This window comes from Zeus faber (genome assembly GCF_960531495.2).
Source record: "Zeus faber genome assembly, chromosome: 14".
Lineage (NCBI taxonomy): Eukaryota > Metazoa > Chordata > Actinopteri > Zeiformes > Zeidae > Zeus > Zeus faber.
In genome coordinates this window covers 7,993,341-8,011,604 of record NC_137200.1, presented here as the reverse complement: position 1 = coordinate 8,011,604, position 18,264 = coordinate 7,993,341, and the positions used below count along the sequence as shown (strand labels likewise).

At 42.9% G+C, this 18,264-nt stretch overlaps 1 protein-coding gene across 1 annotated transcript in view; it reads left to right on the top strand.

Moving 5' to 3' along the window:
- The first annotated feature begins 958 nt into the window (after nucleotides 1-958).
- Nucleotides 959-18,264, top strand: part of cpeb4b (cytoplasmic polyadenylation element binding protein 4b) — a 44,965-nt gene continuing 27,659 nt past the window's right edge. Inside the window, exons 1-2 of the mRNA XM_080014268.1 lie at nucleotides 959-1,254; nucleotides 2,398-3,641. Coding sequence (XP_079870394.1) covers nucleotides 2,445-3,641 — 1,197 coding nt within the window. The 5' untranslated portion in view covers nucleotides 959-1,254; nucleotides 2,398-2,444. The remainder of the gene's footprint in view (nucleotides 1,255-2,397; nucleotides 3,642-18,264) is intronic.

Below are 18,264 nucleotides of genomic sequence, written 5' to 3'. Positions count from 1 at the left end.
AGATAGATAGATAGATAGATAGATAGAATGCTAGTTCAATTATCTTATGAGAATAATTCTCGATATAAATCCTAATTATTTCATTTAATTATCCTACTCTTATACTTACCACGGACACCTCTCACTGCATTATGTACAGACGCCAGAACGCAAAACCAACATGGACGCCATAATTTATCACCTTCTTTCGGCTGGATTCAAACTGACCATTTGCAGAGAGAGAGAGAGAAAGAGAGAGAGAGAGAGAGAGAGGGAGAGGGAGAGAGAGAGGGAGAGGGAGAGAGCTGATGATTTTGGGGCCCGTTTCAACCCACCCCACCCTATGAGAAAACACATCAGGCCTGTTACACATCGGAAGCGGAGCTGACGCGAGGCAGATCATTTTACTGTAAATTATAAGGTAAGCAGGCGAATGATCTTACCGCTGCCCAATTCTGAATGACATGATAACCTTGTGAAATAAAAAAACAAAAAACAAACATATACATATGTTACACGTTACACATACACATATCTTCGATTATTTCAAGATTTAGTAGAGTAAACGTCGAAATCTAATATACTACTTCAAAAATGTGATTAAGTACAGTAAAAGTACTTGTACTTGGTTACTTTCCGCCCCTGCTCATGACAGGGGGGGGGGGGGGGGTGGCCATTTAATTTCTCACGACCAAAAAAAAGCAGCTGGCTCGGACCTCAGTGGGCGGAGACATGTGACGTTTTCTTTGCGTCTGACCTCACTGGGCGTTAAAATGCCCATATATGGAGCAGACAGGGGGCGCGCGTTAGGGATGAACCAATGAGAAGCCACGAGACCGTGAGGTGCGGCTGATGGGGGGCGGGCCCCTTCGCCCTCCAACCGGAAGTGGGCTGCTGCCGATCTGTCGCTGTCATTCGGCCGCCGTCGGTTCCAGCGGAGGGGCGATCGAGAAGCGCCTGAGCGGCTGGCTTTAAGTTAGCGAAATAATATCACCAATGAACAATGAAACCGGTTGAATAGAGACAAGGCCAATTCCACCTCCATATATCGGCGCCGCAGCTCGTTTGTTCCATGGTTTAGCACAGATAGCGAGGCAGGAGAGCTGTGTCATTGAGCAGGACACGTCAGGAGAAGAGGAAAAAAAAAAAAACTAACCGACTTTCCTCACCCTTCGCGCCGCCATAAGCTCAGCCTCGGCCCCGGTCTGCTCCAGGACACCAAGGAAGCATTCCCACCGAGCCGTCGCCCGGATAGAAAGGTGCCAAACCAAAAAGGTGAACATTTTGTTCTTTCGCTCTCCAATCTGCTTAGCTAAGCTAACCGTGCTAACCTGGGGTGCTAGCTGTGCTAACGTTAGCTAACACCGGCTAGCCCGTCCGGTTTTTTGAGCTGGTGTAAAAAAATAATACGTGACACTTAAATGAATATATTTATTAATGCATTTGCGGGTTTTAAGGGGGTGATGGCGGTGTCTTTACGCGATGTAATAGGTCGAATCTGCGGATAGACGTGTGACAGCTGTCAGACAAGGTCGAGGTTCTACTTTTGGTTCTGTCATTTATCTTGTAATGAAGGTTATCGACATTCAACCGCATCGCGATCATCGCAGAGTCGTCGTGTGTTTTGCAATGTACGTGGCAATGCCGAGGCCGATGAACTGCCTGTCAGCCCTGTGTGCTAGTGGGCTGTCTTCGTTGCCTCGACACATAATGCTAACTAGCAGGTTCGTTGGCTGCCAGCAGCTCAGCAAGACCTGCAAGCTGGCAACGTCACGGGGTTATTATCAGCCAAAGATAGAGCGTGTGCATTTGAAGACTATTTTCATTTCACTTTTATTTATCCATTATTTTGCCAAATTCAGATCCATTTTACAAGAGGGATCTGACCAAGAATGTAGCACACAATGTTACTGAATACACAACATAAAACACAACACGTAAAAGGGAGAACACTGTACAGTAAGTGCTCGAAACGTTGAAGATTTTAGAAGGGGGAATCTAAGAGGTAAAACAATTACAATCTCCTGCTTCATTACATAATCATCATTAGAACATACTCAAAGAGACAATCTCCTGCAGTTTTAGGTGTTTTGCGGCTTGTTCCAAGCCGAAGGGCCAGGGAACTGAAAAGCTTTTTGGCCGTCCATACCTTGGCACTTCCATCATCAGGCATCGGCTATTTGAGCGTAGGCCACAGATATTGTTTGACCTTTGAACAAAATAGCTGCATAGGTATCGTGGGAGTTGACAGAGTATGTGGCCTTATGAAAAAAAGTGCAAAATATCTCCCCAGTCTCCCCAATACTACAATGGGCCAGCCCACCCTTTCCTACTACTCCTTTTTAGCCGTAACAATCATCTCATTCTTGACACAAATGTGGTGACATGACGGTGTGACAATTTGTGTTTTCCCAATAGGACCAACCGATCAGGGGATATAGCATTTGTGTGGGGGGAGAAAACAAATGGGGGATTACGGCTTCGGAGTCCTAGTTCAAAATAACACTGGCAACAAGTCTGCATTCCCGGTCCGAATCCACCCGCATCTGCAACCCCCACACCACCACCAGAATGTGTCGCAGAGCCCCGCTGCCTTCATAAACAGCACCACAGCCGCAGGGAATGGCACTACGGGGGGCTCTCCCTGGCTCTTCCCTGCCTCTGCCACCCACAACAGCATGCAAGACGAGATCTTGGGGGGGGCTGAGAAGCCCAAAACACAGCAGCAACAGGAGATGCAAGAAACGCAGGAGAAGCAACAGCAGCAGTTGTCCCCGGGGAATCACCAAGACAGCGGAAGTGGCGGTGGGATCATTTCAGAGCTGGAGAAGGCCCGGTTGGACGACGGCAAAACGGACAGCGGCACGCCGGAGGGAAATAACGGCAAGGAGAAGCAGCTGCGCCTGGAGTCCCCCGTCCTGACGGGCTTTGATTACCAGGAGACATCGGGTCTTGGGGGGACTGGCCCAATCCAGTCCAGCACCAACTCGTCGTCCCTCACAGGTTTCAACAACTGGTCAGCTGCCATCCCCCCGGCGCCATCCACCATCATTAACGAGGACGTCAGCTTCTTCAACCCGGCTTCCGCCAACAATGGGCCCCTGCTGTTCCAGAACTTCTCGCACCATGTCAGCCCTGGGTTCGGAGGAAACTTCTCTCCGCAGATCGGACCTGCGGCGGCGGCCTTGTCCCAGCACCATCCGCCTCCCCCGCCCCACCCCCACTTCCAACACCCGCACAGCCAGCACCAGCAGCACCGGCGCTCCCCGGCCTCCCCTCACCCCCCGCCGCCCTTCCCGCACAGGAATGCGGCATTTGGCCAGTTGCCGCATCTTTCCAACAGCCTGAACAAGCCCCCGTCCCCCTGGGGCCCGGCCAGCTACCAGAGCCCCTCCCCCTCCCCCGGCTCATCCACCTCCTGGAGTCCCGGTGGAGGCTACGGCAGTGGTGGGAGCGGCTGGGGCGGATCCCAGGGAAGGGAATATCGTCGAGGGCTGAATGGCGGGATGACCCCCATCAACTCCATCTCTCCACTGAAGAAGACCTTCCCCAACAACCACGTGGCGTCCCAGAAGTACCCGCGGAACAGCCCCGCGGGGTTCAACCCACTCAAGTCCTGGATCGATGACGGGGTGGGCCGCAGTGACATCTTTCCCTTCCAGGTCAGTTGTCATTAACTTAGAAGTTATGCTTAAAGCTCTTCCTGCGTTCAATTTGTGATGAATTCAGAATCAGAATCGTCTTTATTGCCAAGTAAGTTTACACATACAAGGAATTTGTCTTGATGTTCGTTGCATACATGAAACAAATGTAAAGTAGAGCAACATGAACACAATCAGTAAAATATATAAGAATATGTAAAATAAGGATCTTTTTAATAAAGCTGTACAGGTTTGTGTAGGAATGTGCAAATTTCAGTATAAAGTGTAACAATATGCGCGATGTTCACAGATAAAAGTCCAGAAGAAAGAGGAATGTGCGTTAATGTAACGCATTGACATACCCATTCAATTTAAGGCGTACAGGTCGGTGTAGTATCTATGGGGGTGGAGGGTGGTTGAGGGTCCGTTTCAGGGGACGATCCCGGGCCTTGTTGATGAGGCCAGTTGCAGATGGGAAGAAACTGTTCTTGTGGCGAGAGGTTTCGGCCCTGTTGGACAGCAGCTCCTGCCAGAAGGGAAGTGTTCATTAGCGTTAATTGTACAATTTGCCGTCGCCACATATCAGTGGTACAAATGTGTTTGTAGAATTTGGTTGTTTTCTGAGTGTATTATTGCATTTGTTCCTTAGCACGGGCATGCACATTGTTTCTGTATAAGAATGCATTTCAGTTAAAATGTGACTATATATTTTATCCGTTACTTGCCACTCGACTGCTAAAACATAAAATATGTCAAACAGCGCTTCGTATTAGCTGCTCATTCAGTTGTGGTAATGCTGTTATTTTTAGGGCTGGGTGGGGTGGGGGTTTACATGATGCGTTTATCACAGCGTTAGCCTAGCCATCAGTCGTTGGACTCTGCACTTCCTCGGCTCTGGGTCCCTCATAATGACTAATGTGGCTCTGCAGTGGTTTGTGCCACGTATACAAGGTGGGTGGTGGGGGTGTGTGTGGGGTGTGAGGGCAGCATAAAAGATAGGGAAAGGAGGTGGGTGGAAGGGGGAAAAGGTAGGAGAGCGTGGCAGAGAACAGTGAGGGAGAAATTTTGATGGAGAGAGAAATGGAGACACACGTGCAATAAGACAAGATATCATCTTTTGATTTATTTTACCTCTGTACAGATAATCCCCCCCTCCCCCCATCAAAAACAATTCAGAAAGAGGATTGGACGGATGGATCAGAGGAGCTCAATTTATGTCTGTACTCCAGAACGATCACAGGGTGTCAATCTATTCCGTTCTGTGAATTACAGCCTAATGGTTGCAGAATTACCAGGTTATTAATCACCCAGGGACACGGCCTTCATAACCTGCAATCCCATCCTTAAAACGCCGGTCCTCTTTCAATACGGCTTTGATGACGAGGTCCACATATAATGAAGATGGCTTGGATAAATGCTATCACACGTAGGAAATGCTGTTTAGGATTGATGTAAGAAAGTATAGAGTGGTTGGAGATTAATTTGTTTTATTGATTAATCTTGATTGCCCCGGTCGTTCTATGGAGTCGAAGGGTGCAGGGGCGAGGCCCGGGTTCATTTAGGATGTTTTGGGGTACGTAAAATCTTAACTAATGAAGCCCAGTGAAGGACTCCTGTATGTGTCATTTACCTTTTCTCTCCTCTAACCTTCTACTTATGTCAAAGTATACCTTGTGTCATTGGATAGATGTTAAACATGGTCGGATACCCTGTTTTGTTCTTGGTTGTCTGAGTGATTGCCTTCTCCTTGGTACAGCCTGTTGATTGCAATACAACTGTTCTAATTGGCTTCAGATCACACTGTTAAGGATACTAACAGATATCAAATAGTAACTAACTAACTACTAATATTGGAACGTAATATTGGAAATCAAAGGCACCGTTTCCCACTTTTTTTTTTTATCCTCATACTATGGCTAGTACATAAGCAAAGCTAGATTCGACCAAAAAGCGTGAGGCTAGTTTATTACATATGATATTTAACTATCTTTTTCCCTTTTCATGACTAAAATCAAATTTTATCAAACTCAACATGTGCTCATTAATTTTAACCACACTTGCCCATATCTTTTGGTTTTCGCTAACGTTCTCTGTCTCACTGTGTACCGGCTGTAGTATCGAGATGCCTTGACTGGTGTCAGGCTTTGCTGACGAATAAGACAAGCAAAGCAAGGCACCAATTTTGGGAGTAATCCGACAGATTGCATCCAAGCCAAAACTCCTTTGGTTCGATATCTGATAATTTATTATTACTAATCAGCATAAATGCTTCAGACAATCAGGCAGCAGTTTAACTTGAAATGTAATCATTTGGGACGGAGTGACAAGTTCAAAAATGTCATTACAATCCAACAACCGATCTGGCCAAACTGATCAAGGCGGGACATCGCAATCCTCAGCGGTTTTCATCTCCTTGTGCAACAAATAAGATTAGTAGCCGCTATTTGATCAAAGCTGTGCATTGCGTCCATTTTGAGTATCATGAGTCCAGTGTCCCTGCCATTATATGTCCGATGTAAGCTAAAGCTGTGGTTTCTGTTGTGGCCTGGCGCCATGGCTTGTGTTCAAATCATCCAAAGCTGCATTTTCCTTCTTCCCTCTAGATACTTACTTACTACAAGGGCAGAGAAAAGGTTGGGGTGTGTGGGTGTGTGGGTGGTTATCTGATTAGAACTCAATTTACATCGAACCGTGATGGCTAATTAATATCTACAGAAGAGAATTACTCAGACCCGTAGCACTTTATACATTGTTTGTACTGTGTATTCTTGGTAAAGTAAGGTATTACCACACTGTAGTATTTCCTTGTGTGTCCCTTGAAGTTATTACTCAGAAGGTTTATGTTCTCTACAATGGTATTCAGGCACTCTCTATTGTCCCCTTCCAAGGTTACCTGGGTAATGGTTGTATCAAGCCCATGGACATACTGTATTCCTGCCTGTAGGAACAATAGCTGTCATCTGAGGCATTTCCAATGGCTGTATGCCTAATTAGCTTAGGCTAACTCTTGCATTCACTATCAGTTTGCTACTTACTGATTTGTTTAAGCCGTTGAACAGTTAAAAGACCAAAAATAGAAACATTTATGTTTTGCCAACATTCTCTATGCCAACAATAGGGGTAGGCGGTATAAATGGTGTAGAAAGTACACGTGTATGATGTTGCCCTATGGTATGGATTTTGACTATATTGTGCTCACAGGTACTCACATAGACAGGTCTCATGGGGTGGGGTTAGTATTAATATAGATTTTTCTATACACATCTATTCTGAATATTTTAAACGTTTTCCGCACTATCGATATACCGGTACCAGCTGCGCTTTCTCGCTCTCTTCTCACTAACAGGGAGTCACACACACCACGCTGTAGCGCCCACATAGGAACGGGGCACACTGTCTCTCCGTGTCGGGGGGCTACATGTTGGGCTGTGTGCAGGGCTTTCGTCGCAAAGTATGGGTTTGTGGCCCAGCAAAGTTGTTTTCCTCCTCAGTAACTTGTTCCCCGGCTCAATCGCTAGCTCTGTTAGCCCTTCTAGCCATCCAGCCCATAGAAAAAGGTTGGAAACCCATGCCAAAGTTAATGCTATCTCGCTAGCCCTCTAGTTTAAATGAAAAATTCACATGGATATTGAAATATTTAAATACATTTTTTACATTTTTATAAAATGTTTGGAATAACTATTATCAAAAATTACGGCAAAAAGTTAGAAGCATTTATATTGAAATTTTAAGAAAAATGAATATACCATGAGCTGCCAGGCAAGAGGAAAAGAGGAAGGCCAAAGAGAAGGTTTATGGATGTGGTGAGGGAGGCATGCAGGCAGTTGGTGTAAGGGAGGAAGATGCGCAGAACAGAAGGTATTGGAGGCAGATGATCCGCTGTGGTGACCCCTAACGGGAGCAGCCGAAAGATAATGAAGATGAAGAAGATACAGTATACTGCTATCGTCCGTGCTTCAAATTATACCATGATATAAATTTAAGGCCATACTTCCCAGCCCTATGCCAACATATGTTATCAATATATCTTATGAAATAATGTTTAATGTTTTTGTAGGCCATCCATATACATTGGCTTTACATAGCATGTTGCTTCACAGAGTTACTTTTTTGTTGTCATGGCAAGGGTGTTTTTGGAGGAGAGGGCAAAGGCCTGGATAGGAGCCGCTGTCAGACTGTTGCTTATTGGCCCTGTCGAACTGCCTCAAATAGTTCCTATCCTAGCAGAGACACGACGAATGGAGGATTAGTGGCCTTCATGAAACAATTCCAATTGTCCTGACAATTAACAGTCACACAATGCGTCGTACTGAGTTTTGTTTAACATTTGAATCACTCATTTTTGCATTATAACAAATATTTGAATATTTACTTTAAGAGGTGCAAATAAAGCAGACTACACAGGTTTGAACTCACCCATGAAATAAATGCAGAACACTATGGGCAGAATTTGAAACAGAATTTGAATCTGTATTGTTTAACTTTTATAATTGCATTGAAAAACTGAATTTGAATAGCATGATTTGAAATAGAATAGTTCAAGTTCAAGAGATTATTTGTCACATACATATACATACGGTCATACATATATGCAGTGAAATGTCATGACACCCGGTGATTACTCACAATAAGCTCTATAAGCTCTAAAAATACTGAAAAATAGCAAAATGTGCGTAATCGACACAAGGCACTCGCGCAGGCAGCTGCAAGGGGAGGCGCCACAATCGCGATTCTGGGTTCTATAAGAACTGAATTCCAATTAACTTGAAACTGAGTGTAATATTATAAATTTGCTCTGAAACTTTATTCGATCCTCACTGAAAATTCGTAAGCGGTTCTCGTAATTCAAATGTAGTTCTTGCAATTCAATTTCAGTTTAATGAGACGCACATCCGGGTCGTTGACCACTATAGAGCTCAACAGTGAGTATCTGGAAGTGAAAATCCCGTTCATATTCTGAATCAAGGTTTTGATTATTGGCTATAATGTCATAACCATCCAAGGTAGACTTACCACGAGCTATGAGATTGTTAAACGATGGCATATGCTCAGGCTTAAGTTCAGACCGAAAGCAAGACATCCCAACGGAGGCGGACCGGAAGCGAATACCGCAAACTTTATTATTTATGTAAACCTACTTGCCATATTATTATTTTTTTTGATTTTATCAATTTTATTTAAGTGAAAGGTTAATTAAAGTGGCTGCACTTGTAACTTATTGTTTACGAACGCAGATTATTTGATTTCAAGTAGTAATAGTTGTAATATTTATTTATTTATTTTTAAAATAGTTTATCTGATGGGACTTATTTTATTTTGAATATTCAATAAAAAAATATTATACATCTACATGCCTTGATGATGTCATTCTCTGTATAGCCTGCTTATCAATTGTTTTTAGGCTCAATAAACACAGATGTTATTCGACCAGGATCTCTCCCATTTCTCCAGGACATTTAAATCTTTCAAATTTTTATTATAGGAAGCTCTGCAACCCACAATCCTAAAGTTTAACAGCCACGTCTCCGATTGGTGGAACTCGCCATTACCATGGAAATGTTTAACTCACCTGCGGTGACATTTTACGTCGTTTTACGTCACTGTCTGTGAGTGAGTTAGTGTTACTACCTCTACGATCATTTACCACAGAGCAACCATGATTTCAACAATATTATTAACAATATACACACTATAATAATGACAAAGTTTGAATTCAAGAAGAAGTGTTAAACTATTGTTAGGTTGGAAGTTGTTGGAAAGGTATAATTCGCAATGGTGTATGGGATGAGTAGCTCCTTCACTCTTGAAATAATTATGTACACAATCTTGTACCTTTGCCTTTTTTTCCCCCTTTAACAATAAATGTTTTGCTCCAAATCAAATGTTTTATGGTCACAATTCATCTCGTAGTTAGTTGGCTTGGTTCCAGGCTTAAAACTCTTTATATAAAGATTTTCTGAACCGTCAGTGAATGACGTCGAGTGAATAAATGGGAAATTCACTATTCTGTTTTTGCTGAAAATACCACTCAGATTATGCATTACAGCCATTGTAACATGTCTCTAAATCCATTGTGTTCCTGAGGCTCTGTTTAGATGGGAGGAGCCACCCTCCTCAGGCCGCGAGTTATGTGAGTCAATGTGGTTTAAGCACAAGTTCTGTGTTCTGTGAGCCAATGGCGTTTTGAGCATTGGTTTCCGGGTTTTTCTTCGTAGCTTTCACTCACCTCACCTTATCAGTCCACCAAAATCAGTTTCTGAACAAATTTAAGAAGAGAAATAAGCATCCAGTTGCTGAATCTTCATTCATATTAGATCTACAAGGCACAATTTAAAAGTTTGTTTTGGCTTAGGTTGCCCTGTTCCAGCCTTGTGGGAGACACAGACACCGCACTTGGACTCTAAGACGCAGGGGTCTTGTTTCATGTAAATGTCGGAAAATTAAATATATAACATAAATGAATCTACAATAAACACCATTTTTATTGGTTTTGTTTGGAGAAAAGCACATCGGATGGGATGGAGAAGATGACCAGATAAAGAAATCTGTAACGAGTTGACGTCAGCTTGTGCAGAGTAGAAGAAGTACTTTGGAAACAGAGCGGTCGGAAGCCTGAGCGTTTTTCTCACAGCGATTGCTTAGTCATTTGTTTACTTCATTATTTGACACTTTGGCCACGTCTAATATGGACATCCAACATTGTAAAATTATATACTGTATATATGACAGGAAGTAAGGAAAAGCATAATAGGTCCCCTTTTATCATGTTTTGTCAAATACATTTTGTCGTCTGATGCTTCTATGTTTATGTTTTGTCTAATACATTGTTTGTCTCTATGTTTATCTGTCTCAACCGTGGTAATTCTCCCCCCTCTTGGAGAAGTAATGATGACGGATCAAAACATGTTAAGATCAATCTCCAAAGAGATTGGTGGCGGTCTTGTGTAACAAAAAGCTGTGCTCTTGTCATCCCAGGGGTCGTCAACAGGACAGAGTTATTGTAGCAGTTCTTGGTGATTAATAAAGAGTGGCATTGCAGGTTGAGAATTTGAACTCCACTTGCAGATTAACTCTGTTTTGGATACAATGACATACAAATACCCTGTATTGTATGCCAAGCCATGCTGACAGCACAGAATCGCAAGATCGCAAGAACTGAATTTTAATAGTGAGAACTGAATGAATTTTCAGTGAGGATCAAATGCAGTTTCAGAGCAAATTAATTCAATTTCATAATATGACATTCAGTTTCAAGTTTATTGCAATTCAGTGTCAAAATATTACATTACATTCGAAACTATGCTATTCAGTTTTTCAATGCAATTTTTCAAGTTGAGCAATTCAAATATAAATTATTCAAATTTGGTTTCTAGTGAAACATTTCTGCCCATAAAACACACTCGACTCCGGGGCCAACAATTGACACGTCGAATCCAATCCAAATGTATCTATAAAGCTCATTTGAAACAACAGTTGACCAAAGTGCTGATTGGACAGAGCCAAAACTATAAGGTCAAAAAAATAATTAAAAGCAGTAAGACCATAGGAATAAGAAAGGCAACTCTCATACTGAGTTAAAAGCCATGATGTGTTTTAAGACGGGCAGTGTACAGCCTAACATACAGAAGCAAGTTGTTCCAGAGTGTAGGGCTACGTCTGCAAGTGCGCGATCTCGACCCTGTGCTTCAACCTTGATCTTGGGACAACAAGAAGCAGCACATGCTTGTTCTTGGGGGGTGGGGGGACAACACATGATTAAAAACATGACCAAGCTGATTGTAGGCTTTAAGAATCGCTAACTGTTGAAATAAAGGCCCCCCTCCTCTCCACTGTGTCATCTCGTCAGTGCCTCGGGCCAGGGGCCGTCAGCTGATCTCGGTGCGTAAGACATACAAGCAAATGTGTCGATGCTTTCAACAAAGAAAAGCGCAGTAGTTTACAGTACCAAAGCTGCTGATTCAGCAGGTGAAACCACCACTTTGTCCATCCTCTGATTTCTCAGCTCGATCCTTCCTTCCTTTCTTGCTCTTGTTCCTTCATTGCTTGGGTCCTATCTTCGCTTCATTCCTTGATTCCTTTCTTTCTTACTCTTGTTCCTTCATTTTTACTCTTATTTCCCCATTCCTTCAATGTTTGTTCATGTCTTCCCTTCAGCGCTTTACAGTCTTCCTTCCTTGATCCCTTCCTTTCTGTTTCTTCATTTCTTCATGATTCATTACTCACATTCATTAATTCCTTTATTATTTTTTCCTATCTTCGCTTCAGCCCTTTAAAGTCTTCCTTCCTCAATTCTTCCTACCTTGCATCCTTCACTCCACTCAAACCTCAACTTCCCATCTGTAATTTCTTTCCTTTCTTCAAATGGGAATGTCTGAGTCAGATCGCCAGGGCAACGTTTTGGTGGATAGTTAATAGGCTTGGGCGAAATATATAAAGAAAGACGGGCAAAATTCCAATTCAATGATATGCGATTTTATCGGGTGGGCACATGCACGCACGCTCTCACGCACTCACACGCGGGCAGGGGGTGGGAGTTTGTGCGCACGCATAGATTGTAATCTAAAGTGGCAAAGGTGGAGGGTACCCAAGCACCTACCCTATGGAGCCCATGGTGCCCTTTTTATCGGGCGGGTTTTCTTTTATGTGAGAATGGTTACTGAGGTAGCGTATTGTCTGGGCAAGATATATTCATGAGGAACACCTCATGAACCTCGCACCTGGGCACACCAGCGATGTGCTGCTCTGTTTGCCCAGAGCAGCAAAAGACCTAGAACCGGAGCTGGGGGTCCATGTGCCTTTTCTTTTTATTTTGAGCACCTGCCCCTCACAAAGTCTCTGTACGGGACTGTAGAGCGGGAAGGTGAGATCCGATCACCAGTGGTTACTCGACAGCTCTGAGCCCTCTTCCCTCTCCACTCCAGTTTCAGAACACGGTAAACTGCCCTTACACTGTTTCAATTCTTGGATATTTCCTGGGGGATGAAAAACATAAAAAAAATCGTCTTGTCATCAATGTCAATTGTGATCGATGGAGTCGATTGACGATTTAATCGTAAATCTGCACAAGCCTAATCGTTAATTAGCCAGTGCAGGATATTGTCTCTGTAAGTTATCTAGCACCATATGGTAAAAAGCAAAAACCTATGCCAGTGCAGCTTTAGGTGTTCGAACTGCTTGGGTTTAAATTGAAAATACCATATATATGTATGTATATATATATATATAGTTATTATTTTTTATATTTTTTTTGCGGCAGCAGACTAATTAACCGAATAACATGATTGTAATGGTTATGAGAAGTAAGGAAGTTGAAATTGTTGGCTAGGCCAGTGGAGAGTTAAGAAATCAATACTTTCATGGTGTTGAGTGGACTGCATCAATACCACCAAGTGGCATTCACTACCAACTAGTTTCTTCTTCAGTGCATGTGAGCTTAAAATGAAACTAATGGTTGGAAATTGATGGTGTCGGGCATTTAACCAATATAACTTCAGTTTACGATGAACATCTTGTGACTGGACAACATGACTGTTAAATAACGATCTGAACATGTGTGCCAGTGTGTTTTTTATTTTTTCAGGAGGTGGTGCCCCACATGCACCCTGAAGCCCTGCTTATCCAGCAATGACTCGGCCACATGGATTTTGTTTTAGGAATCAAGTTAAATGCATTCAATGTCATTCAAATGTCTTAAGATGTACAAATGCAGGCAAGCACATGTATTCACAAGCACCAGCACAGATGCACGCGCTCATCTTGCTGTGGGCGATCTCTGTTCGAGCCATTCCCTCCAGCCTTTGTGGCATTTTTATAGACCAGAGAAAATGTTTTTCTTTGAACAATTAGCAGCGGCATGAGCGGGGTTGGAAAGCACATGATTCTATTGCTCATACAGCCTCATTTCGACCTTCTCATACCCTTGACACATGGAGCACACTCTAGAAAGAAAACCTGTGTGCACGTTCGCAGCTTGCAGATGTGCATCCTAATTAGACGTAGTTTGGGACGTTTGTACTGAAGAAATGCATCGTAGTGTCAGATTGTGTTTAGTTCAGCGTGCTGCTCAGTCTGTCCTGAAGCATCGGGAAAACAGTGGAATCCCGGCCTCCTCTGTCGTTTGTTTTCATTACATTACATTTAGTCATTTAACAGACGCTTTTATCCAAAGCGACTTACAATTATTCAAACACCGACGGACGCAGCCATCAGGAGCAATTAGGGGTTAAGTGTCTTGCTCAAGGACACTACAGCATGCTAGCAGGAGGAGCCTGGGATCCAACCAGCAACCTTTAGATTACTAGACCACCAGCTCTACCTCCTGAGCTACCATCCCCGTTTTCCTGTTACTCTCCAATCAGCCAGTACAACCGACACATACGAGCACTCTTCTCTTCTGGTTACATACAGTAAACTCCCAAGTACTCTTCTTCGGGCAAAGTTAAAAGGAGGAGGACACCCTCCAGCTGCAGAGCAGCTAATAGGCTGCTTTTGACGATAGGGGGTTATTTTATGTCATCACAGGGCTTTTGAAATGCCTTGACCAGGAAATAACATAATCAGAAGTGTCAAAAGACCCTGCACTGGCCTTGCTCCCTTTTTTTGTTGCTTTGCCCACTTCACACTCACTTCTTGCTTTCCTTTTCAGAACGCACCCCCATTCCCCTTCACTTTCAGATTTCTGAAAGATTTCTGGCCTTTCTCCCCTGCACTCCGCCTGGTCTCTTGCGCCCACTCATTCTGGTCTTTCGTTCCCACTGGGGCAGGGTGATATATCAAAATATTATCAATATTGTGATATAAGATATCGTCTGGGATTTTGGTTATCGGAATATTTTGTTATAGTTAAAATGATATCTTTAAGGCTGCATTACAGTAAAATAATGCAACTTTCTGAACTTCACAGACTTTTGTAGAGTTAGCTCAATCAACATCTGGGTCATAATATCCACATTAAAAATAATTACCTCTCAAATATTTATTGTGTATATCTCAATATCTCATGAAAGCACCAATGGTGATCCCCAAAATAACTTGACAATATTTTAGGGGTATTCATCAAAAATATTGTGTTAATTGATTTTTCAATATTGTCCAGCACTTTTCAACACTCATTCTGGTCTCTGGTTCTTACTTATTCTGGCTTGTAAGTTCCCATCCCTCCTGTCTGCCTTCCCTTCACATTTTATTCTTCTGTCTTGCAGACCTTCATTTCTTCCCGTTTTCATTAACAGAGTGGTGACGTGTCACTTGGAAGATGAATGTGCTGTTAAATCAGCCCCAGCATGCTGTATTTAATCATTCTTCATTTCACTCAGTGTGTCAAAATCTCAGAGAGCTGTGCCTGTAGGGGGAAGTCTGATTTAAAGTGCTTATGAGGCTGTTTAGACGACGCAACTGTTAAAAAGGCTGGACTCTTTTGATAGAAAAAATGTTGGACCCTTTTTTTCAGGTTGTGTACTTTCTATTTTAGCTCTATCTACAATTGTGCAAGATAACTTCAATGCATCTTCTTGTAACTATCTGATTGGTTGCTGGCTGACTCCTTTTTGAAGATGATAAACATGACCATGACCCTACAAAGGGAACGTGCCCGCAGGTTTGCGTTCACATCCGCGTGTACCTTCCGGGGCGTATGGAATATAGTGTTTACCATAGTGTGGTGGTGGCTGGTGGTGGCTGGTGGGGGCAGTGGGGTTGTGGGGTGGGGTGGGGACTACCGACACAGATTACAGTTTTCTGAGTTACCGTGGAACGTAGCTTCACTTCCGACACGAATTACAGTTTTTTGAATTCCTGTGGAATGCAGCATCGCTTCCTGCTGCCGGAGAGCACGGGCAACAGCCTTTACCAACAATGGCTTGTAAAATATTCACCGTGTCTGCGTCTTCTAACATAATACCAGAGAAGTTCTCTCTCTCGCTCTCGCTCTCTCTCTCTCTCTCTCTCTCTCTCTCTCTCTCTCTCTCTCTCTCTCTCTGTTTCTCTCTAGAGCATGTATGATTGTCAGTAGACCCTTCTCTCGATAGCGGAACGATCAGGTACGGGAGGGGTAAAGCGAGGAGAGATTGTCCACAAGTTAATTGATCATGGATGCCGTCGTTCTCTTGGACAAAAAATAAAAATAAATGCTCAAATAGGTCGTCATATATACTTGGGTGACTGTTTATGTGTAGGAAACACTGGAATAAGCATCATTGCATGTTTGCATTGTCACAAAATTGCATGTACATGTGTGTGCTTATGTGTGTTTGTGTGCCTCTGTAATCTGTTAAGGAGTAGTGCTTTTCCCCCCAGTGCAGAGGACAACCAAATCTGATGATTAATTGATGTTTGTAACTCTACAGTCCAATGCCTAGTCACTGCAATGCTGCAGTCATGCTTCCTGTTAGTTGTACTGTTAGAGACCCATAATTGTATGGCAGCTCATCGCGGGGTCACACACTGTTGCATTAAGAAATACAAGTTCTTATTCTAATGACTACACACATAATCTCAAAACTGATTAAAGAATAGGTTTAATGCAGACATTCAATTCCATTTGATAGACATGTACTGTAACTTGTAAAACTGATTTGTCCATAGATGTGGCATCACATCCCCTGAAAATGGGAAAATGTAGGACCTTTGAAAGCTTTCTCTCTCTTTATGGTTATGCATTCCATGTTTAAAGTGCAAGATAAAGTAGTAAGTTAATGGCAGAACCTCTTTTGTCATTTTGTGCTTTATTATACAGTTAAACAAAATGTATTATTCAGTCCATCTATGATAGCCACTAAAATGTACTAGACTGCACAAAAACTGAACCCCTTAAGCTGACAGAACAAACTGTATTAATACCTGCCCTGTGTGTGTGTTTGCTGCATCATCACTGTCATGCACGTCCTTTATATTGCTTGCTAATTCCATAGCCACCAGGCTTGCACCTGTTGCTCTTTCCATTGTCTTTAAAGAAGGCTTTATTTGACCTGAGGCCACAGCCTAAGCCCACATGAGTCGCTGAGGCGGATATGAGAAAATGGTAGACCCAGTCTGGCCTACATCCCTGTGTTGATATTTGTTTTGAGGGAGTGTGTGCTTCAGCGTTCTCTCCTACCATGTGGAACCTTGGCCCAGTTTAAGTGCAATTCTCCAGTGTAGACTAATGCTAGTCCATTTTGGCTGCAGTTTTAGGAAGTTTGTCCACTCCTCTAGCCAACAAGGCAGACATCCAACCGTGCTATTCATTTATTTTTATATATCTTGAGTCCTAAAGAGTGTGTGTGTGTGTGTGTGTGTGTGTGTGTGTGTGTGTGTGTGTGTGTGTGTGTGTGTGTGTGTGTGTGTGTGTGTGTGTGTGTGTGTGTGTGTGTGTGTGTGTGTGTGTGTGTGTGTGTGTGTGTGTGTCCGCTAAATCTTTGAACTCTCAGCTCTGTCGTTTTAACTTCTTATTGAGAGAATTCGGCCTTTCGTGTCAAGCCTTGAGGCGGATGAAACACGTCCTCAAGAGATTGATATCGTCGTCAGCTAAACAGATGGACGCATGGACAGACTTTTGATTTGACTGACTGCACAGAAATAGACTACATAGATGACTGACATCCAACAGAGAGCATGTTTCAGAAGCGATGCAGACCTCTGACCACATTGAGTGCATCTTGTTGCGCAAGCGCCTCTATGTTGGTTATCAGTCAGACTGCTGTTAGTCTTGGTCATGCAGTGTTGTTTTCCTTTCAGATACTGCTCTGGTCGGTGACTTCAGCTAGACTCTGGAGATTGTGGGGGGACAGTAATTACACATAGTGCCGTGCAGATTACTATGTATTATTGAATTTTGAGACTTCTGTTTCCACCAATAAAAATAGTGCATGGACACCACACCATCACACAACACAATTGTCCTTTTCTGTACTGCTTAATTTATCTGACAAGATAAACATGATTTTGAATGACAATCTGCCAATGTTCCCTACTTTTATGGCACTTGGAAGGGCTGGGCGATATTTACAAATCAGATATCTTTATATATTTTGTGAATACCTCAATATTTGAAGAATATTTTGAGATTGGCTCTTGTTTGCAAGATATTTTCACACAAGAAGTATTGGCGAACCTGTCAGGTAATATGGTTATTATGACCAAACATGTTAAGGGAATTGAGAACAGTAAGAACAGTCTATGAGGTTCAGAAAATTGCATTACTTTACTGTAATGCAGCCTTAAAGACGTTTCACTATATTTTGATAATCAAAATACCAGACAATATCTCATCATATGTATCGCCCAGATATATTTTGCCCAGCCCTAGCTGGAAACATATTACTAAGCGCATAAATAACACTTATTTAGTGCTGTTCTAATATATATTTTATCTGTAGTAAAACTTAAACTGAAAATGCCAAGAGGGAGTGTAAAAGTATTCCCTCAAGGCCGATCTTGTATCTGCACCCCTGGTCCTGCCTGTCTTGAGCCCCAGAGATTAACAGATGGGTGCCAGTGGCCTTATCAACAAACTTAAAAATAGAGTGTTCATGTGCAGAGGTTTGGGTGCACAACATAGGAGTGGATGTTTATATATGTGTGTGTGTGTGTGTGTGTGTGTGTGTGTGTGTGTGTGTGTGTGTGTGTGTGTGTGTGTCTGTGTCTGTGTCTGTGTGTGTGTGAAATT